The following is a 24,207-nucleotide window of genomic DNA, read 5'->3' as shown; positions in this document are numbered from 1 at the left end:
ACTATCGCAGCTCGAATCCAACGGAAGGCAGGATGCTTGTTACCTCTACATAAACCGTATCCAAACACATTTTGGTGATGGCATCAGTAAGAAAAAGAAACCTTTCCGGCTGGATTCAGTATCGGACAGATAGTCTTCTCCACTTAACAAGGATCCAATAAAACGAACGCATTACAATCTGCATCATCTGTGAATAAAACGGGAGGTCCAGCTCTTAGGTCATCACCATCTCATGCATCAGTATTGGAAGAGTGGACGACAACCTTTGATGAAACATGCAGAACTCGATAACTCTGACCACCTTCAGCCCTGGAGCTCTCGTTGTCAGGCTCATGACTTGCTGCAAAATTTGGCTTTGGTCTGTTGGTGATCACTCCGTCCTAGGACTTTTATTTGTCATATGGACAATTCTATCACCAAAACAACACCTTCAAACAATAGTAGTACACAACGCCCTCTTAGAATAGTGAGGACTAACATCGAGACTGCAGTCCAAAGAGGGTGGGGTTCCAATGAATGAATGAACTGAATGTCTATGGGGTGTGATAATTAAACAAAAGCCAACCGGAGCCAAAAAAAGTCAATTACAACAAAGTCGCGTCACCAGTAGAGATGGGTTCAATTATGTGAACAGGGTCAAGACATCCCTCCTGTATCCCCTAACTATCAACATCCTCGGCACGTTCTCAACCAACAGATCCATGTACTCCATGTAGAAGTAGGCAGGGTGGTTCAGAGGTGGTGGTGGGAGGCTGACGAGAACAACCGCTGCCATCCTCGAGTATCTGAGTATAGTTGAGTTCAACTTCAGGGTGGTGTAAAGGAACTTATCGACCTGTTGCTCGTTGACCACCACCTGCTTTCCGTCGGCCATCAGGGGCATCCCTTCTTTTCTGGCCGTCTCCTTCATGTCAGCAAGGTAGGAAGCAATTCGGCGTTGTGCACCGGTGAATGCCTCCACCGAATCATCCTGTTGTTGAACCCCAGTGTCAATGTGTGACTCCCATGACTTCATCGTTATAACAATCACCTCAGCCTGCATGCGCAGGTCATAGAGGAACTTCTTGACATCAGCCTTCAGCTCTTCAGCCTCTGTGTCCTCTTCAGCAATGCAGAAGACCTGAATCTTGCAGCTTTCGAAACTCTCTTTTGTTAAAAGTAGCTGAGATAGGAGAAGCATAAGGCCCCCATCCCTCACAATCCAATAGAGGTCAATTGTCCCGAATTGTCTCTGATATTCACCGGGCCATTCATCAAGGCCCTTGACGATCACAACAGCCTTGTTTGCGATAATGCAATCATTAATAATGCTGACAAAGGTAGATGGAATCTGGGTGAGGTTTTCGCGCCGCCAAATCTCAGGGTATCGCATGACTACAATATTGGGCTTAAGGTTGCCTAGTCCCATGGTCTGTACAATGCCACGGAAGCCATCAGACATCGTGGGAGCAACTACTATCTCAGCTACCCCTTCACAGCGTTTGTAGTCTATGTAAGTGCTCAACTGACGGCAAGCTGTCTTGGCATCCTCAGCCAATTCATGATAGTCGCCATCGATAATTGAAACAAAGATCGACATCCCACGTCCTTTCTTTTTCATGCAATTGGCAAAATCTGCAAGCTTTGGATGACAAGGAACATTTTCTGGCAGCTTTCCCCATGGTCGGCAGAAGATGAGAGGAATAGGGTACCAATTTTTAGGGTGAACCTGATTTGCTGCAAGACGGGATAGATATAATAAGTTCATCATGAGATATAAGACATCCAAACCAGATTCATAACCAAATTCTTCCACGTTAATCAGTGAACACTTGACAGTTCTTATATGTGCACAGAGTGTAAATAGTTGCCAATATGGCAGCTTAAAACCTAGAGATAATCAGATCAGGGATAAGACTGGCAAGTTTAAGGCAAAATTTAATATTTTGAGTTACCCAATAGCATACGTCACTAAGCAGAGAAATGTTATGATATATGTATAAAGACAACTATCCTATGCAGTTTTGTACTTCCCAAGATCATTAAATTTATTGAAGAAGCTGGAACACAAGTACAGACACAGAATATGTAGAAAACATCAGAAAATGAAATAGGGAATGTTAGCTAAGAAGCAATAGTGAAACCGACACAGCACAGGATACGAAGACTGGAAGAGGGGAGTGTTTCTTGGTTGATCCTCACATTAATTACTACAAGTTCTCGAAGGATCATTTGAGGTGCCTCATGACATGCATCGACATCTATCATAGTAATATCGAAAATTTTAAAACATGTTCTTTTTTGTCAGGACATGTTTGTGAAGTGTGTGTGTTCAATCTAAAGATTAGATTTATTTTGTAATTCGACACATCCTGTATGCAGAATTTGAGTCTAAAGGCTAATGTTATGGTGCATCATTGCATACTGTACTTTGTCTCACATATTGTTGTTACTAAATAATACAGTTCCATGGTGTACCGAGCAATCATCGACAAACATTATATTTCTTCAAATCATCAAAAGAGTGGCATAACATATAGGCATACCTCCTAATGACCGAAGACTGCGGAGAGCTAGCTGAAAATAGGCACTCTTGAAACCATCTCCCCAATCTCCAGCCTTCCCTTTTATGCTCACATAGTAGTATATGAGGCTAGCAAGGGCCAGAGACACCACAGTGAATGACCAGGAGATGAGGAACATGATCACTGCATGGATAAAAAATATCTTAGATACATAGCAATTTAGTGGACAAAAACACTACTCCATTCAAGTTCTACAGCTCTGATTTTCAACTGTTAAGATTCAGCATCTTATATATTTATTTTGTAAATATCCCAAAAAAATAAAAAGTACTACATGAAGAAAAATACAGCTTAGGAATCTAGACATGCCTTACTGAATGCTCTTAGCCATGCCTCGAGCTAGCTCAAGATATTAGTTATACTGTTCCACCTTTAGCAGGCCCATACAAATTCTGGCATTATGCCATCGTTAATGTTTTAACCATTGATATCAGATCATTAATGTGACTAAGAAAATTTTCATCTCTTGTCTAGCAAGTCCTTGTATGGCATAATGATCTTTTGCACAACTGCTTACAACCTGATAAACAAAAGCGTAATGAAGTCTATGGGCATCAGAAAATTGTCCACAAGGCAAGTACAATTTCCTTCATCATTTGGAATACAAAGAAATAATTGAGTGATACATCCATCAATGTCAATTGTCAAATAATAATAGAAAATATTTAAATATTCACTATCCAAGGAAAATGAAACCTACACTGTAGGCTATTTAAATGTAAGTTATATTTATACTTGCTGCTTCCATATTTAATAAGTTGGTACACAAATGCCCAACTGGATTGTAATATTCTTAACAAAATAAAGAGTTGTCAAAATAAATAAGATGTAAAGTTCTTAACAAGAGAAAAATTACAAGAGAAAAATAAACTAATTACAAGTTATTTTCTAAAAATGAATGTCCAACAGTATTAAAGAAAGCTTCTCAATGACATCTTACAATTGATATTCTAAGAACTACGTACCAACTCATAGATTAAGAAAATGAAGTGATATCTAGGTAACTAGACTTATTGTTACTAAATTAACAAATGATTTCAATATATGGTTATAATACAGCCATCTAATCCGAAGCAGCCTTTTTAAAAGATTGATCAATAATCTAGGTGCAGAACAAAATAAGTGGAGGTTTTAGTGAAAATAATACATTAGATATATCTGAGCAAGGATTCCAGTGGCTAAGTCCTTAATATCTACCAGACCATGGATACTGGCAAAAAGTAGTATATATTTAACAGTGAGTTGATAATAGAAACACTTATGACAAATGCTGTCAGGAGGTGTATTGGTAAATCATGCCACCAATTTTGTGTAACACATACACACACTTGAAATCTCTAAATAAAGGTTTCTTGTTAATTTTAATTCTACCATGCCTAGCATCTCCTGTTCTGACAAAACGGAATCAATAATGTGCCTGTACCTGAAACATCAGTTTGTAACACAACCAAAAGAAAAACCAATTGCTATCATATAAATGACATAATTATCAGCATAACAAAGGTCCAACAAATAATAATAATTTATATCAAATATCCAGAATTTCCCACATTTTTCTCCTGTCATATCCACATATTCTTTTCCTAATTGTTCTGCGAACCAGCTTAAGAACTGGCCCTAGATTTGCTTACTTTTGCCTGTATGCTACACCTTAGTCTAGCATAGATACTTCCATTTTGGTACGGTTGGCATGACTTATACATATTTATAATTTGGACACACTTCAATATCTAACTAGCTTTATGAAATATATGATATAAAATGCAGTGGTGATGGCAACATACCAATGCAAATTAATGCACCAAGAAGTGAGAGCATCCAATGGTGAAAATTCCATCTAGGGCGCCAGCTAGGAGCATCGAGAAGATCAAGAAGGAAGCAAGATAAATTAACTCCCGCATAACATAGAAGGAAGAACATAGTTATAGTGGGTGTGATTAGGTCAAGGTTCCCAATCACGACACAGACAATACAAATAAAGGCAGTAAAGAGAGTTGCCAAATGAGGTTCCCCGCCTTCTGTGACCTTGAAATAATTAAGAACAGGGAGAATGTCATCATTTGCTATGGCTGCAAGCAAGCGTGGTGCACCTGTCAAAGTCTGTAATGCTGCACCTAAAGTGGAGAGAACAATTCCAAGATATATAATTGCTGGAAGAGGCCAAGCAACCTCAGCAGTCAGAAGCCTGCACAGAAGTTCTAAATCATGAACTCAAACAAAGAAATACAACATAGCAAGTAACTTCAAAAGTAGATGCTGCCAAAAGATCAAAAGTCAGAGCCAATGGACAAGAAATCAACTGTTGCTTATATCTGGAAACAGTTTTCTGTTAGTTTATGCAAATGTTTTTGTCAAAAGATTGCACCAAACATACGCAGAAAGAACCTTCTGAAATTGTTTGTTGAAACTTGAAAGGATTCCACAAATTCTAACCTTAAAAGCTCAACGAACTATATGAAGCATGTATAGGAAAAAAAGTAATGCAAGGATACATTTATAGAATCATTGACAAAATGACTTGTCTACTGACAAATAGAAGTGAATCTTGGGGATGGATGTTGATGTAAATAAGTTGCAAACATGGTTTACACCTCTGAGAAATGATGGGTTTAATGGAGTAAAGGAAATGATAGAGGAGTTCCAAGAGAAACAGTAATAAAGAGAGAGAGAGAGAGAGAGAGAGAGAGAGAGAGAGAGAGAGAGAGAGAGAGAGAGGAGTGTTGAATTAAACACTGAACAAAAATGAAACTTCAATTTACCATACCGTTCTGGCCAAAATCATTACTTCAAGTTGGTATGCATTAAAAATCAATTAAAATATAAGTTTCATTCAAACAAGTCTCCCATACGATAGATACAGGGTGTTCTATGATTAAATGCGCACAACCAGAACAATCCTTGCTTTAGAAGGTGTGCATGCCTTGCTTCGAGTTGTATTAATGATTAAGAATCTAATTTATCGAGAATCAATAGGATTTTATTAAGTTGTTAAGACCGAGTTTTGAGAGTTCTTAATGTATTTCTCTTAAGAGAAACTTCTACCATATGTTTTGCCTATTAAAACATCCTAACTCAATTGGGATCAAGATCCTTGGGGGAAAACTGATTATTAAATTGATGATTAAGTTAATCATATATTTTTTCTTTTACAAGGTTTAAGTATTTCTCTTGTTTTGTCTATTTCTCTACTTCGCTAGTTCCTCAATGTTCAGTAGAATGATAATTTCTTCCAACTGTCCGTTCAACACATCATTCAATAACTTCTGCTGCTCCTAACAGCAAACATCAGTCTACGGTAAGGTGTATCATGCTGATTTATGTCAGACCTATCTACTAACAAAACATATGACCAAGCCATCTTTCTGGCATTCTGTGTAAGCTATTGCTGCAATCCTAATTGGTGGAGGCACCAGATAATCATAAAGAAGCAGCAGCATGATTTGGTGGTGGTGCCAAAGTACAGTACACATTCAGATCAGAGAAAAGTTGGACAAAGAAGCACAATTCACAGAAATTTATAGCCAGTGTGTAAATTATGATCACTCAAAGGAATGAAAAGATAGAGAGAAAATAATGTGGGTACCGGTTTGTCAGTAACTCTTCTCTGGTGGCCAAAGCTCCAAATAGTAATACTGATATCAAATACAAAAAAGAGGTGGTAAGTGTTGCAGCTAGTGTTCCAAGAGGTATAGAACGTTGTGTATCCTTTAATGATGCAGATCGGTTTGAACCAGCCATGATTCCTGTTACAGCTGGAAAGAATAGACCCACCAGTGCACTACGGAAGGATAGAAAATTTCAGAATGGATATAAGAACAAAGTTAAAACAATAAACTATATATATCAAGCTGCAGGAATGTGTCTTGGCTCATTCCAAGGCATATGTCAACACCTGTTGTTACTATTACATTTTCCCAAATCAAACACAATCAACTAGCAAATGTAATATTTTCTGTTTCAAAATTGAATAAAATGTAACCCAAATGTTTTGACTTGCAGATAGTTCCAATTTTATCGAAGGTCATCAATTGCACTGATACTAAGTGAATAATAACACACACACACATATGCAGTCAAGGCTTACTTAAAATTCCAATATATAGGTCCTTCTGCATCAGGTATTCCAGCATTTGTAGTATGCTGATAAGCAGAACTCCAATTATCTTTGAATGTTTGTGATCTCAACCCCGTTATGCCACCTGTGGCAGACTCCAAAAAGGGAGCAACATATGAATGAGATGCCACAAAATAATTAAAGTTCAGGTATACCACTTCATGGAAAGTGAAGACCAGAAAGACTGAACCTTAAATTAGGAATATAAAATCATATAAAAAAGGTATTTAATAAAGGGATCTTACTTGAAGCATTACTCCTTGGAGCTGAAAATACCCCAATGAATATGCAGAAAAGTGAAAACAGGACAGGTATTAAGAAAGCTGGAGCTACCCTGTTTATAATCTTGACACCGCCAAATACGATAAAGCAGAGAAGAATAGTCACAATAACTCCATAGACTTGCAAGTCATGCAAGCTTGGAGTATATACAATTGTTGTTACTTCAGATATTGTACCATTAGTTGCTGTGCTATTGGTGACAAGTATTACAGAATCTGAAAAGAAAACACGCCAAGGAATACCATTTAACATGGATTTGCTGATAAGCAATAATAAAGTGAATGAACATTCATGAAAGCTGTACAATGCATTAAAAAGAAAATAAATCCTGAATACAACATTGCACCTAAATTGCAGCAATTAAAGTTTGCAAACAAATATTTTTAAAGATCGTTTTAATGGAAAAATTAACATCATTGCTAACACAGTAAGAGAAATGTCATGAATCTCAACAACGTCACTGCCCCTTTGCAAACTCCCACTGTTGTTTCCTCTAGAGTGGTGAACATTTTATCATATCAGTGATAAATGTACATTGTATAACATCTGTACAAGGAATATTTTCATCTTTTATTCCTCACAGCTCATGTGGCATTTATCAAAGGATTCACCCTGATGAAACCGAGATGGCTAAGATTTGAATATCGTGACTACATAGTGATCATCAACTTAAAGTTTGCTCGACCGATCATCTGTTAGGTGGTGTTTCATAACTTACGAGTTTCTTACTACTCTGATTTGAACTGCCAAACATCAGAATTCATGGAAAATGGATATTATCAGTGTGCATATCACATTCAAATTGCAAATTGGTCTCCGCTATTGTGCCTTGGCATGTCATCAAGCACATGGCCGAAACAATATAGTGCAGCACAATAAAACAGAGTACCCTTCATGCACTACCACACCAGCAATGTTCCAGATGTGTGATGTTATAAAAGGAATGAATAATACCCTTAAAGGTGTAATGCTTGATGGTCTTTACTATCTCATACCTCCACTTATAGTCCGCTGACAACATGATTAACTATCCAAGACCATACAACTGTTTTTTGGTAAAAAAACATTTAAATAGTATACAATTCTTTGACTTTTGATGTACGACATTGCATGTTCCTTTAGGTGAGTTCAGAGTTCGAAAGCAGATTGAATGCAAAGGTGATTCATGCATGCTAATAAAACTATAAGATAAGAGTATTATTTAAAATTAAAAAATCAAGCCTCAAAAAAAAAAAAAAAACAACACATGACGCAGATGTTATAACCTTTTCCTTGCTAATCTATACATATTTCATGTTGACATAGAACTGCCATTATCCTACGAATTCTTCATGACAAACTTATCGGTGATCTGCCATTATCCTGTATAACTGCCAGTAGCACCTCACCGGTCATCTGGCATGTCCAATCTCATGGTTTGCTCTACAAAAACTAGATCCCCAGACTACCAAAATTTTCCAACACCAAAATCTTGAGATGTTTCTAAATCTAAGTTTTTCTTTTCTCAATGCAAATAAGTCCAATTGTCATTGGTACAAGTTGTATTTCCTGGTCCAATAAATTTGCCAGTACATGGACCAGTCCAAACCAAATGGTACACCCATTACAGGGTTGCTATAGGGTGGTACAGGATCTATTCCGAGCAGTTTCTTTCTTTTTTTTTCAGTCATATTTTAAGTTTTTTTCCAAACCAATTATGTACTTCAAACACTTGGTTCACTGCTATGGACCGGTACCATACAGATCTGAGTTTTGATCGGTACAGTACATGGCACAACCATCCAAGTAGCTCACCTGTGAAGAAGCCAGCACTTGGCACAGCATCTAAGAAGGTTTCAACAGCTCCCAAGACATACCTGAAACAATTAAAGTGTTAATAACAACTAAATTTCTGATAATCGGCTACCAAATTGGCACAGAGGTAAGACAACTTGCATCCAATGTCCAAATCTGAGAGGTAAGATGTATACTTTAAATACACATGAATAAAAAGAAAGAGATATATGGCTTAACCGTTCTCATGGCACCACTTAAATGGAATCAGCTCCTCTCTATTCATAGAGCATGTAGTTCATATTCTTTGAACATTTCCTAGTGTTCTTCCCTCATCTTAAAAGTGCAGCAGTTGCTACCTCCAGCTTGTCACCAAGACAACCATTCTTCTGTTGTTATCATACTCATGCATGTCAAAGTCCAAATAATCAGCGATATTATATTTTTCTATTACGTACCATCCTGTTTGTCCTATTATGATTCATTGAGGCATGAATCCTTCCTTATTTTCTTGAAGTACCTTTCTCTTATTTTATGTGGACTCTTTTGATCTCTTCTTGATATATGCCCCAGTTAAGAACTTTTTTCATTTTGGCACTAATTGGCCATCTAATTTATGTTTCATTTATTGATTTCATGTTGAGAGTAAGCTTTGGCACCACAATAAGATTGCTTCTCCTGGCTACACACACACACATTTGTTACAAGCAAAATTAATGCTGCTAGCTGTGAAAACAGATAAAACATTGTTAAAATCTTTATCTGCATCCATAACCTAAGTGTTTCAATGTATACTAATATGTAAACTACTAAGTTCTTGAAAAGTAGTGTCGTTGTCAATCTAGATGTAATTTAATAAGTACAAATAGTAATCCACTATATTTTAAGCAGAACAATGCTGCTAGCTACAACAATAGATAACATATTGTTAGAATCTTAATCTGCATTAAATATAAAACATACGTGTGTGTATATATATATGATTGTCCAATAAACACACAGAAAGTCATGAGACAATGATTGTACTCATCTTGGTCATTGTATATGGCTAGAAGCAAGGTTTGATGTACAGCCTGAAACGAGCGGTACATGTCTGTCTGCCAGCTGACCAGTACACAGACCTGCCCGTTTCAGACAATACACAGAAAATTGGCTGGTATCGGTCAGTTTGGGTGGTGTATTGGGTCAAATCTGGCCCTAACAGTCAAACTGAACGTTGGGGCATCTTTTTGGAGCTTTAAATCCCCTCCTCCCCCTTTCTCACTCACTTACATTCACTCACTATCTCACAGTCACTTGTGACTAAAGTTCCTAATCAGCTAGTAGTGATAATCAAGCTCTAGATTAGATTAGTGATTAATGTTCTTAGTTGAAAAGAAAATTTCAATTTTCCTCCTTATAACATAAGTTTTTTTATGCATTTAAGGCTTAGATACAATTTATTCTTACCTATATGTAATTTATATACCAATAAATTAGGAGGGAAAACCCCTAAAAAAGAGTTTTCTGAGATTCTGGTCATTTTAAAAAAAAACCAGTACATACAGACGCACCGACATATATACTTTGGTACTGATCTGTATGTACTGGTCCATACAGTGACCGATACACCCGGTTGGCTAGAAGTATGAACAAAGTGCAAGCAGAATGTAAATGTCAGCATGCCCAAAAGAATGAATGCGTGAAAAAACCTGATTAGAATTCATATAATACTGTGGTGACTTGGAAAGTGCTCATTAGAAATTGATATTTGACAGTGATGCTCTTACAGAGATAGTGCCATATAACTAGAGTAAAATAATCTGATAGCAGTTAACACAAAAAAGTGAAAAAAAAAGCATTTAAGAAAAGGACAAAAATTTTCCAGCTTCAGTTCATCTGGACATCCAAACAAGGCAGAATTCAATATATTATGTAAATTAGTAAACAAAATTCAGTGTAACTTCACCTGATCCATTTCCCCTTAATGCGCATTTAAGAGCTTATGGTTAATATCCATTTCAAGTATTTCAATCAAGTCAAATTATCTTATTAGCATTTGTTACAGTACAAATTGAAATCAAGAAAACATAATTTTAAATTTAAGCAAAATAATGAAAGGGAATCCATTAGATATCACATCTAGCAAATGACATCAAGTTCCTAACTAGGTAAATATAACAATATACATGCAGGTTTTTCATCAAAATTTTGCAGCTTAAGCTCATCTAAGGGGAGAATAGGATTTCAAAATTATATTGACCTTGAAAAAGCCAAGATGAATGGAAAACAATTTTTTTATAATTTCATTTCTAAGTAACCTAGGCCAAAATAATCAAACAACAAGTTTTTGTTTGGCTTTCCAAAGATGTCCCTATTTTCATAAAGAAACTAGAATGAACAATGCTAACATTATTCAAAAAGGAATTGATTTCTTAAACAAATATGGCATATTATAGAGGAGGTGATGTATAACACGGTAGAGAAATAGAGAGAGAGAGAGAGAGGAGTGAGATTAGTGATTATAGAGGAGAGAAATGATAGAAGAATAAAGATGCAATTCTTTTTTATTCAAATATGAAGTGTTTCATCCATTTGACAAGCTCCACTATTTATAGAGTTTAGGAACCTTTATACAGTTTATGTAGACAATGATTCTCAAGGGTAACCTCATAGGGAACTTGTATACCTTTAAAAACACAAAATATAACTTCTAAGAGACCTAAACAGCTTTAAAACAACTTATCACAGCTGAGAAGAAAAAAAAGAGTATAGTAGAGTCTCAAGGTTAACACCTAGAAAGACCAAAAGACTCTTCATTTTTCTACGCAACTCTTAAAGTTTCTATGTCAGAAAATTGACGACATTTTGTTAATTTCTTTGCCTAGAACAAACCCCTCTAAAATCCTTTATATACCTTGGTTCTCCATCAGAAGGATTTGAAAAAATTGATCAGCATGAACACCGTAATGATTGCCTCTAAATCTTAGTATTTGCAATGTGGATTATGTTGAAACCCACACAAAAAAAAGCAACAGCTCTCTTGCAAAAAGGAGCATAATTAAAGATGACATTCAGATGTTTAATCTAAGAAATGAGTTAACAGACAGATCAGAATATGCAAACAGAAGACCAGCACAGTAATATAAAAAAATTGACAAAAGGCAGACTTACATAGCACCAGCAACTGCATTACCAAGGAAGAAGCATAACCCGATACTAACTCCAACTTCTGGACCCAGAGCACGACCAATGAGATAATATGGCCCTCCACCCTGAATGTACAAAGTATGAGAATATAGTCTAATCCATAACTGAGCTGATATGCTGGAAAGCTAGTAACAAGAGTTCCTTAGATCACCACATTAACTACTTATAAATTCAGCACAGTTAAGCCCATAAAAAATGTAACTCAGTATCCAAGGCATTATAGCATATTCTGTTTGATGTTTAGGTTGACTTTCATGGTCTGGCAAGTTATGAAGGCCAGATTAATTTGTCAGTTCTCAACCATGATCAACTGCGAAGACTTGGTCTGACTTAATTAATAATTTGTAATAGCTAGAAAAGAATATTCACTAGAAGCATCCAAAGTAGTGGTTATGGTTACAAGCATATTGTTAGCAGCTTTCCCAACCGGTAGTTTCAAGTCCAGTGATTTCAAAAGCGCTAGGCACCAAAAGGCGCCAAGGTCCAAAAACGCCCGAGGCGCTAGGCGCTCGCCCGAGCGAAGCGAGGCGCTAAAATATAAAAACATAAAATATAATTAATAAATATAATTATTTAAAATTTTAAATAAAAATATAAAAATATATAATATAATTAATAAATATAATCACATTAACAGTATAAACCTGCTGATGGAGAAATGAGGAAGCAGCGGCGAGCGGCGGCAGCAGCGGTGGCAGCAACGGCGGCGGCGGAAACGGCGAGCGGCGGCAGCGGTAGCGGGAAAGGGAAAGGGAGCGGAAGGCGCGAGCAGCGGGAGGCGCGAGCAGCAGGAAGGCTCGCGGGAGGGCTCGCAGGAGGCGAGAGGGCTCGCGGGAGGCACGAGCAGCGGGAGGGCTCGAGGGAGGCGCGAGCAGCAGGAAGGCTCGCAGGAGACGCGAGCAGCGAGAGGGCTCGCGGGAGGCGCGAGCAGCGGGAAGGCTCGCGAGAGGCGCGAGCAGCGACAGCGGCGAGCAGCAGCAGCAGCGAGTGACGAGATCGCGATCGGGATCGGGATCGAGAGCGGTAGCGGCAGCAGGTTAGTGTTGGGTTAGGGTTAGGGTTAGGGTTGGGGTTATATCGGTTTAGTTGGTTCGATTGAACCAACTAACAACCGAACCAGGACCGAACCAGACCTAAAATTCTGGTTCGGTTTACCCAGGCGCTCGCCCGAAGCGCCCAGCGCCTGGGCTCGGGCGAGCGCCCAGGCGGCGCCTGTTTGAAGCGCGCCGCCTGGGACATTAGCGAGGCGCTCGGGCCTCGCCTCGCCTCGCCCGAGCGCCTAGGCGAGCGCCCGAGCGCCTTTTGCAATCACTACTTTCAACCATTCCAAAAAAAGACTACAGATCAGAAAACTCTATAAGTGACAGCCAAACTTAACAGGTCTACATCCCAAAATTAAAACAATGGATGTCTTGGAAACATACCTAAACAGTTCTCAACCAACAAAATTCATAACCAACAATAATGTTTACCTTCATTGCCCCATTTGTTGCGATTGCACTTAAAGATATTCCTGTTAGAAAGGTGCAAGACCCACAGAATGCAACCAATAAAAGAGACTCACCAATGCCAGCCATACCCACAATCCTACAGAAACAATAACCAGATATAACTAAGTTTGAAGGAAAATGAAGAGAATGAAATTGTGAAGAGTGACAGAATTATGACAATGATCAACAAAGACCAAAGATAACAAATACATAGTCAACAACACAACAGGATCAGTGACAGGTCCAATTTAATTTGTTTGTAAAGGGATCGGATCTCAAAAATATGAATATCCGTTCAAATTGATCTTTGCTACAAAGACACTTCTTCAATATTGTCTCATGTAGCTGCCTAGATGTGTAGGTGATCCATGCTGATGCTTTTTAAGTTTTAACCAACTCCACCTTGTAGGCACAAGGCCAGATTACTGCAAATGTAGGCACGAGGCTTTCACCAATTTTGCTGCACATTCTGCCAATGCAAGATCTGGAGAGGATTAACATATACAACCATACCTATAACTTATTGGAAGTGCTTAGATGGGGTTTACAAGGTCGCATAAGTCCTTAAAGATCAATTTTGTCTCCTATACAATCATTTATATCATTACAAACAATCATTACAAAAAAGTAATATAATTTAACTAAAAATTAATCATTAGAAGGATAATTATCACTTTGAGTAATGCAATATGAAAATGTACTATAATTTATAATAATTAGAATTAATCTACAAACTTTTACAGCGAACAATGAGAACAATGAACATATTTTTTGCTTAATTATGCATATTTTCAAACTATGATGAATACATTATTTATGTTATTCATCTACTTTTCCCTTGGTCCTACTATAATTTTTGTTAATATTTTAAGAAGCACTTTCCAACAAGAATCTGGAAATGATACATTGAATGAGGACTAAACAAGCCTTATGACTATAATTAAAATGGCCAAAAAGAAACAACAGTGATGAAAAATCCATCTCGCATAATAACATAAAAGTTAATGAAAGAGGAACACATACAATAAAGTGTGTCTTCATAAACAAAGGACCAAAATTATAATATATAAAATATAAGATTTAGTTATTCAAGTATAAGAATTTAAATGATTTAATACTGACAAAAATATATTTAAACATTTTTTTAAAATAATTGTTATATTTGTTTCCACATTCTTTTACTCTCCTTCCTTTTCTTTTTCTCCTCCTCTTCTCTCTCCTCTTTTTCTTCTCCTTTCACAAACAAAGGAAGGCCAAGATATGTTGTACGATGATGTTATGATCGGTGATTTAAATAGGCGCTCGGGAGCTCGCCTAAGCGCTCGGGCGAGGCGAGGCGAGGCTAAGCTCGAGTGCCTTGTGTGTGCACTAGGCGACGCACTTCAATGAGGCACTGCTTGGGCGCTGACCCAAACACAGTCGCTGGGCACTTCAGGCGAGCGCTCGATTTAATTAGGCGAATCGAACCGGTTTAAGGCTGGTTCGGTTCATAATTTTTTACCTCAAAAGCCACGCTTCATGCCCGCGCGACCAGGAACCCTAGTGTTGCTTCTGCCTCCGCTGTTGACGCCTTTTGTCGTTGCCTTCACTGCAAACGCAACGGATCGAGCCTTCCTCTATTGTTAATGAACGAGTCTGACAGTTCCCGTAGCTTCCTTTCGTTGTCGTTTCCTTCCACTGTTGTGGGAGCTGCGGTCCTCTCCCACCGGCAGACGCCATCTGGAGTTTCCATCGCTACCGCTGTTGCTGTCTGTACCTTTCGCCGCTGTCCGCAGCTTCCATCGTTGTTGCTACTGCTGTCCGCAGCTTCCCTCGCTGCCACTATTGTTGTCCATAACTTCCACCGCTGCAGCTGCTGTCATTCGTAGCGCTGCCGCAACTATCTTAAACTAATCCTCCGTTGCCACTGTTATCTCCCTCTGTTACTGTTAACATTTTTTCTCCCCCTTCCAACTTTAAGTAATATACTATTAATAGTATATTTTTAATTTAATATCATATTTTTAATTTAAATAATTATATTTTTAATTATATTATATATTTTTATATTTTAATATTTTAGAGAATATTTTTTCCTCCCCCTCTAACTTAAGTAATATACCGTTAACAATATATTTTTAATTTAATATCATATTTTTATTTAAATAATTATATATTTAATTATATTATATATTTTAATATTTTAATATTTCAGAACGCCTCGCTTCACTCAGGCAAGCGCTGCTCGCTAGCCTAGCGCCTCGAACGTTTTGGGACCATGGGACCATGGCACCTTTTGGAGCCTAGTGTTTTTTTAAATCACTGGTTATAATATGTGTCGGATTAGATCTGACATTACAGCATACAAATCCCATTATTTCTGTAAAATCACCTCTCCCTCTCTCTCTCTCTCTCTCTCTCTCTTTGTGTGTGTGTGTGTGTAAGAATTGGTGACTTTCAGCCTCCATAGGATAAATCTGGTTGAATTAGGCTGAGATGGTCGGTGCCTGCCTAAGTCTAGCCAAATTTTGACTGCTTCCAATCAATTATAATTACTGAATTAGCAAGGTACAATTACTCCAATACTTGGATTCACAGGTTCATTAGCCGAGAAATCCTTTTTATATTGATATGGTAATCATTTGCTTCGACGAAGCTTTTATAAGGTAAAAAAAAGTAGTCAAAGTGTGCTGTACTTCACCAGGAAAAACGGATATAGTATATGATTCCCAGGATGTTCTGCAAACAAGGTACAAAAACACCCATCATGGTTCCCAACTTAAGGCCAGCAACCTGCAGACAAAAATCAAGTCCAAAATATATGTTAGTAACAGTATAATCGTATGTTACTTGTAGTCAAAGCAATCACCTTAATATTTGGCAATGAGAGATAAAACTGTACAACAGAAACTTATGCAAAAAGGTGGTATGCTCAATATATCGCAATTTTCAAATTGTTGCTTTTGATGATTCTTCTGCTATTGCTTCCTTGCTCAAGATCCAAAAACTGCGACAAATCTATCACAAGAAGAAGGCCTAGGTAAAGGTAAAGAAACTAATTGGTTGTATCAATATCCTCCCATAACCATCATCATGATGAAAGACTTCAACCTATTTTCTATTAAAACAAGGTGCACTATGATAATTAAAGAAAGTCACCTCATTTAGAGCACCTAGCAGCTTTCTTACCTCTAAATCAATCATTGTTCTGACTTCTGAGTCTTCTGACCATGTCTTGCGTTAGTAAACCATTTTATTTTCTTACCATCATTTGTAATTCTTGCAGCTTTCTTGTATAAAACAAATATTTTTCTAGTTTTTGTTTGAGAGTAATTTACTAGCTGTCTTCCCTAGTTAGTTTTTGTTATGTAAATGATTATCCTAGCCAAGAGTAATTTAATCTACTAGGCTATCCCTGTGGTAACCATCCTCTGCCATTCAGAAAGACCAACTTTCCTTGAAGATTACATGCCTCGTTAACGTGAACTGAATAAGGTGGAGCACAGGATTGACTTTAAGAAGGGCTCATGAAATCATCTCTGACCCACAAAAATAAACAAATCAGTGGATCACAAATTACTCAAAAGCACAAGCTTAGAGGTCGGACACATATTCTTGATGTTGGCAACCAAGCCAGGACTATCCTAGCAATTTTGACAGGGATCTCTAATTCCTTGAACCAAGGTTCGTCGTCTCGTACCAACCAGGTGTATCGATCTGACGAGGGAACAATACGTACTGAATACTCAAAGAGAAAGGAGGCGTGGAAGGAAGGAATAGATGGCGGTGGAGGAAGAGGAGGAAGGAGGAAGGAAGAAGAGAACACAGTGGAGGAAGAGGAAGGAAGAAGAGGAGGTTACGGAGGAAGAGGAAGGAGAAAGAGAACGGAGGTGAAGGAGAAGATGAAGCATACCCAAAATCAACAACAGATGACAGAATGCGGGCAACAGCAGCGGCTTGCAGGTGTGTGTCCAGGGAAGAGGCTTGTGTTCATGTGAAATATTTTTTTCTCTTACTTTTTATTGGATTGACCAGACCATCAAAACAGGGGCAGTACACAGAACGGTTCACACTCGAACCAGTATATACCACCCATTTTGTACCGATCCGAGAGAAGCTGCAGTCCATGCCTCGAACAATCAATTAAATTGAAGACAGTTTACAACAGCATTTATAGAGTATAACAGTTTCACTCATTGTTAACCTTCATCATCTTCAAACTGTCCTACTACTTTTTATAATTTCTCCAGTTAACAAAATTAGAACACAATAGTTTGGCCATTAAGTCGATTTATCCCAGAAAATAGAAATTCTATACTCTAGATTCAACTTTTGACTAGATAAGCCTGAACTTATCCAAATAGACAACTAAATCACAACTTGGATATTGCAAGTATTCTTACCGAAAATAACATGAAAATTTATGAAAAGAGATCTTCTACTATAACAAATATAAAGACCACACAACTAAGGTTCACCATACCACAATGTACCGCTCGATACATACCGATCGAATAGGGGATTAGTATGGGTGGTAAATACCAGTCTATTGGTACATCCCACCGTACCGTGTTGTCACGGACTTAACTGGAATTATCTAAGTCGTGAGGCACCCTTACGGCAAAGTCACAGACTTAGCTAGAGTTACCTAAGTCGTGAAGCACCCTTACGCCAACTCCTCGGACTTCATTGGGATTGCCGAAGTCATGAGGCAACCTTGTAACATATGCATCCGCAAAGGGTCAGCCTAGTTGCAACCTCGTATAAGTCCCGAAGGACCTGCGAAACAAAAAGTTGATTAGTTTGAAAACAAGCGACAGACAAGTCCCGACGTCCCACGAAGAGGAAAGTTTTACAAACAATTCAACGAGCACCTTAAGTGGAAGAGAGAAAAGAGAGGAAGGAGAAAACAAGGACTTTAGAAGGTAGAACGAACAGTTGCAAGTCCGCAAACAACTGCTCATCGGGTATCGAGCGCGAAGGCAAATTTCTGTCAAGTTAACGTACGAACTTATGAAGATTGTTCAACGCCCGACACTATACCGAAGCCCCAACCAGCCCTGTGCCACCCGGGGGGTTCTAGGGTGCTAAGATGGCTGACGTTTTACGTGCAATTGCGGTCTACAGAAAACAAGTCGTGGCCCTCGAAAACGAAACCATTTTGGGGCAGTTTGGCCCAGCGCGGCGAGCGGTTGCACTGCAGCGCTGCGAACTGTCGTTGCTTACATTTTCTAAACAAAAACACACAAAACCAACGTAAAATATGCTGCCATGTCTCTGTACAAGCATGCAACAGCGATGAACGATTCGTTGAACGAAGTTGTTGCGGGTGCGCAACGACCGTTCGTGACAATGTGTCGGTACATTGATATGTACCAGACCGATGGTTGGTCGATACACCGATACAGACCGATAAGGCAAACCATGCACACAACTAGAGTTTTTTTGCATTCACATCATCACAGTAGTTGAATTATTGCCTCTATATATTCTTATGTTTTACATTTGAAGTAAGAGAAAAAAAATTACTAAGATAACAATGAAATAACATCACAGAAGAATTTAACTCCATATATAGGGTACCCTAATCAATGCTCTAAGATTAACTCTATATGTTTATTAAGGCTGATCCAGATTTCTATATATTGGTAATGAGGCAAAGCATAGAGTATAAGTTGGAAAATGCATGAGGAGGTGATAGGAAGTTATCAACATTTCATGCATGTGTAACTTCTGCAAGCAAGTTGATAAAGTTTTTCAACTAAACAAAAACAAATACAGAGTAGCTGTAACCAAAAACCCAGCAAATGTACCTTTGGGCTCCCAATAGTAATGGAAATGTCCTCACCATCCCTTGGACTTGAGGGTGTTGGGATCTGTTCTCCTGTCATACTGTAATGATTCAATTAATTAAAAATTGAAGAAAAGATATCCAGACTGTATCTTTTTACATTAAACCAACTGTACCATACTGGCCAAACTGGGTCGTGGTATGCCAGTATCATAGTATATTATCTAGATACTGAGTTGAACTACTACTTAAGTATCTATTTGAAGTCTGTGTTGGTGTCATAGCAACCAATACATACTTGTCGAGCACATAACCAGTACGGTTCTGGGGAGAGCCAACATAGTGACTTTTCCGTGACTTAAACCTCAACAAATATATAATATAAGTATCGGACTATAATATGACTTCAACCAACAGACCAAAGAAACACATCTCATTATGAGTTTAAGAAGAGCATGAATTACACAATTTCACCGGCCATGAAAGAAATGAAAGAAAAAACTAAAATTGAATGAAAAAAGTAAAGAATTAAAGATGAAAAAATGATCACTTACCTTTTGAGTCCCAATTTGTTAACAAGAGAATCAAAACCAAATAATTCCAATTTTGATTCCCTCTGAGAGTTATTCAATTCATCATGGCCATTAGAAGGTCCCTCCATTGGATTGGGAACATTCTCTGATTGTGACGGAATCCTAATTTTCCTACAATAAATATAAAAAAATTGTTATTTTGTCAGCCTTGTGCCAGTAAAGTAGTATAACAAAATAAGTGATGCTAGGAAAATAAACAGCAAAAGAAAAGGTAAATACATTGTAGAACATTTTCTTTTAAAAATTCCAATATATAAATTTAAAAGCCATATTTAATCAATTATATTAGTATACCTGAAATAGTAAGAAAATCCTGTATTTGAGACAAGGAATAGAAATTTCAGACAGAACCATATAGCAAATAAAAGAAATAGAAGAACTCATATAGAAGTACCCTGTTAGCACCGTAAAAGTCACACTTGCATTCACTTGATTGGTGGAATTGGAGGACCGAGCCAAGTTATGAGCCAAGCAAAACCTCAACAATCAAGTGTTAATCCTAATAGAACTCTAGATTGAAGTTTTACGAAAATTTAATAATATCCTTTTAAATGGATGCCAACCAAAATTGATCTTAGTAATGAAATTCTTCTTTAAGCATAAATGCAACAGGCACGTGTTCATTCCTGAACCAAGAGAGCTTAGAGATGCAGGCATCATTACTAATATTTCCTCTAGTATAGAAGTGTGACAAGTTCAAAATTATGAAAATTCATGCAGCTGACATGCATTGCCCCTTATCCTATGGAGACCAGAACTCTTGCTGCTCCCACAATAACATGCACCTTGATAGACTGTGTTCCCATATTATGTAGAGAACTGATAAAAATAGAACTCTTTTTACAGTTTCAAGCAAATAAAAGAAAGAATAAAACATAACCAACCGAAACAAAAGATCATGAAAACTAATACTTACATGAAACAAGAGACTCAAATAATGTAAAAAATATTTAAAAAAAAATTCAAATAAGGAACTCACTGTTTTGGCATCTCAGTAGGAGGTCCAGACTCCATGGAAGTCATTTGGACAATGGATTGTTCATGGGAAACCACCGGCCTGTACTGCCGTCCACCATGTGAAGGCATTTCCTCATCTGCACTCTCGATTTCACCATTGTCCATGGTCAACTAATTTATTGATAGTTTATCAAATCCTGTGGCACATCAACAGAATCAGGATAATTGAAACCTATTCATATCAGCAACAAATTGTAATTATTTTTAGTAAGCACAAAGAGACATGCATTGCAGTGAAATATAACACCACGTCAAAATCAAGAATTCAGCAGTCCCATGCCACCCATCTGTCACCCACCCGATAACATGCAGCTCCTATTGGAGACCTGTCGAATGTGCATTGTAGCTACATTATCAAAGTCCTGCCTGAGGCAAACAAAGGCATGAGATGCACTGAGGCTCAATCTTGATGCATCACCTTATCAGAGGGCTATAGCATATGAAAGGCTATACTGACCTTATTCACCTTTTCAAAAGGCTATAGCATATGAAAGGAATGCATCTGTGAAATCATATGCATGCTATTTTCTTTACAGCATAATATTTTCTTAACCTAAATGAATGCATGTGTATAACATAGAATAATAGTGCAAAGACATTCATCTTGGAAAATCAGAGGTTTGTTTTGAATTTCATTTTGAAATTGCTCTTTTCTTTGAATTTTTTTACCCACCTCATGGAGGAGTTATTCGATCTATTGAGTCACTCGAGTAATGAAGTATGATTTGGATATAACCAAATTATCCAAATGCATGATTTGGAAAATGCTAAAACATAATCGATAAATATGTCAATTTAAAACAAAAGATATATGAAATAAATTTAGAATATTAAATTTTCACTAACTCGTTAAACGCTTTATATATTTTCTTGTTCTCTAAACAAATAAGGTAGTCCTCCTAGAGACCGAAAAAATAAATAAAAAAAAAGACAAAAAAAAAACATTTACACAGATATAAATCGTATGTTATATCCTACTGGCGGAAAAAAAAAACAAAAGAAAGACTTGGAAAAGAAGGTGCTTTGCATGGACATATAAATATTTTCTACACTCTTTGGTGGGCATCAGGTAAGACAACTAAGATTTTGCTATACCTTGGCTAATAAAGACATTTTCAAAAACAATGAAAGAATGGTTTAAAATACCAGACAAACTAATACATACCCACTGATATTAAACAGTCCGATTGCCCTTTTTTAATTCAAATCACCAATTGCATCCGATTGCACCTTCATGCTTCTGAGTTGTTGCATATTTAGTCTTGGCCATGTAAGTACTAGTATAGTTTTTAGCAACATGACTCTGTCCAGAGCATGATAGCACACATGTGGGGGCAACTCGTACCGGAGGATATGTAGCACGAGTACAACAAAACATGTTATAGAATAAATTTACCGATCATTCTACCCACGCTAAGGCATTAAGGCCTCTCAGAGACTAGGGCTACTTGCTCTGAAGTTAAATCGGGCTAAACATGACTCCTGTGAAACAGTGAGAGTTACAATTGAAGTATTTGTTTGTTGCAGAAGTAGACTCTGAAAAACTTAAATTTCAAAGAGTTTTGTTGTCTGTTATGGCATAAGTGATCAATAGAAGGGACAATGCCTTAGTGTCCAATAAAAAATGAACTAGATTGAAACAACAGAGCAAAAATGCCCATTAAGTGTGCACCTAGTCATACTTCCATTGACAATAAGCAAAAGTTACCACTACAATAAAGAAAATAAAGTAACAGTATAAACTTTTCAACCATATCATGCTTTTGCCTTTCGACCCCAAGCCCAGTCATTTCTCTTGGTAGCTGTTTTATATTTTGAGGGCTTAATCTCCCTCGGACATACCAGTAGGTGAAAAGGGATATTTAGCTCAATCTTCTTATTTATAATTAACATCTTTTGGAGCTCACACTAATACTATCTCACAAGCAGAGCTGACCTGCACTTTCTCGATGGGTCAGGCCAAGCTCTTTCCTGACTATTTGACCTGACCAAGGAAGAGGCAAGAGAAAGAATAGCTACAGCTTATAGATTACTCAATTCTCAATTTGCAATTTAGTATGCATGCCATACTTACGTGATTGCATATAATCTATGACTCAGCTTGTTTAGAACCATTATCCTCCACCTATCACCCACAATGGTCCATGACTTCCAAGAGGTTCTTTAAAAATATATACACAAATAGCTATAAATTGTAGGTACTAAGTCATTAAAACTAGAAACTGCTACCAAAATCTTAACAATCAAGAATATGGAAATATTACATAAAATAGCTCCATAAAGCATGGAACAAAACATTATAAATAACATAATGTACAGATAAAACGTTCAAACATGTTTGGTAGCTTACCATGAGTGTCATCTTGATTAGTGGAATAATAATAAGAAAATCCTAGCTAGGTGATTATTCTTTAGACCTATGAGACCTTTAATGTCCTAGGTGTTCCATTTTTACTACCTCATTCGTAAATTTAGATTGTTAGACTTCCTTCGTGAGACGCAAGATCTTTCTTCAGACAGTATCATGTTCTTGCATATTCTTTAAACAGTTGGTCCTTCATTGGATATCCCGGAGGATTTGGGGTTTAGGTTAGCTCAACAAGATCAGCCGGTCCGGATCTGGATCGACATCTGACGGCACGAGATTCTTTATATTAAAAGAAAAGAAAATGGGTATCAAGCTTCGCCTTCATTTCTTCTTCCCGGTGAAGAAAGAACCAAAAGAAAACCAAGAAAAGGGAAGAGAAAGAAGACTCACTGTTGAAACCACCAGAAGATCGCCGACGCCCCTCCCTCTGCCTCGGAATTCCTCCTCGGATCTCCGCCGCCACTAGCGAGCACGCCTTCCGCTTCTTCCCCGTTATTCAGATCCCGGGAACCCCAGTGCCGCCGCTCTCTTTGTCGGCGGCCTCGTGGCGAGGATCGGGCGGAGTCCCGGCGGGAAAGGACCGAGCCCTCGCTGAGTCGGTGGGGGGCGGGGGAACTCGGGAACGGGAGCCGGAAGAGGAGAGAGGAATTGGACTTACGGAGACCCGTGTGCGGATGCGCGTCTTAGAGCAGCAACCTAAAGAAACGCCGACGCGGTTCCCTCAAGAACCTGACCGGACCCGTCTGGACCGATTCAGATGGCGGTGGACGATTAATCGGACGGGAAAGGACCTTTTGATATGGTTTGACTCGATTAACGACCGAATTAAATTAATCGATTATATCAATCTTTAAAATTCGTGTGAGGACGGATCTTGACTCACATCTTGTATGATCAAGAATCGACGTCTCGGTTTGTCACACTGCGGGGTTAAATTATTTTCAGATTTAAGATTGTATAATATCAATCGATGTCCTCGTCCACTATGGAGGTTGGAAATCTTGTGCACCGGATGGTACTATTTTTGGGTCGATGCGTCCATCATAG

At 37.9% G+C, this 24,207-nt stretch overlaps 1 protein-coding gene across 2 annotated transcripts; it reads right to left on the bottom strand.

The window, feature by feature from the left end:
* Nucleotides 1–444: 444 nt before the first annotated feature.
* On the bottom strand, nucleotides 445–23,916 carry LOC135643379 (cation-chloride cotransporter 1-like). 2 transcript variants are annotated; one of them, XM_065160240.1, is made up of 14 exons: nucleotides 23,551–23,916; nucleotides 20,755–20,929; nucleotides 19,737–19,886; nucleotides 19,205–19,283; nucleotides 16,093–16,184; nucleotides 13,395–13,509; nucleotides 11,887–11,987; nucleotides 8,755–8,816; nucleotides 6,924–7,175; nucleotides 6,649–6,763; nucleotides 6,148–6,342; nucleotides 4,349–4,749; nucleotides 2,526–2,687; nucleotides 445–1,716 (listed from the first exon to the last, which is right to left on the bottom strand). In XM_065160240.1, exons 2-14 carry the CDS (start codon nucleotides 20,895–20,897, stop codon nucleotides 623–625), a joined length of 2,961 nt encoding a protein of 986 aa, XP_065016312.1. In that variant the 5' UTR covers nucleotides 20,898–20,929; nucleotides 23,551–23,916; the 3' UTR covers nucleotides 445–622. The 2 variants fall into 2 exon arrangements, with proteins under 2 accessions (XP_065016312.1, XP_065016313.1); XM_065160241.1 differs by lacking the exon at nucleotides 23,551–23,916 and adding an exon at nucleotides 21,020–21,096.
* Nucleotides 23,917–24,207: the final 291 nt, after the last annotated feature.

The sequence above is a fragment of the Musa acuminata genome, chromosome BXJ3-7 (genome assembly GCF_036884655.1).
Source record: "Musa acuminata AAA Group cultivar baxijiao chromosome BXJ3-7, Cavendish_Baxijiao_AAA, whole genome shotgun sequence".
In the NCBI taxonomy this organism is placed as follows: domain Eukaryota; kingdom Viridiplantae; phylum Streptophyta; class Magnoliopsida; order Zingiberales; family Musaceae; genus Musa; species Musa acuminata.
The sequence above is the reverse complement of the archived record's forward strand: the minus strand, read 5'-3'. Positions and strand labels throughout refer to the sequence as shown.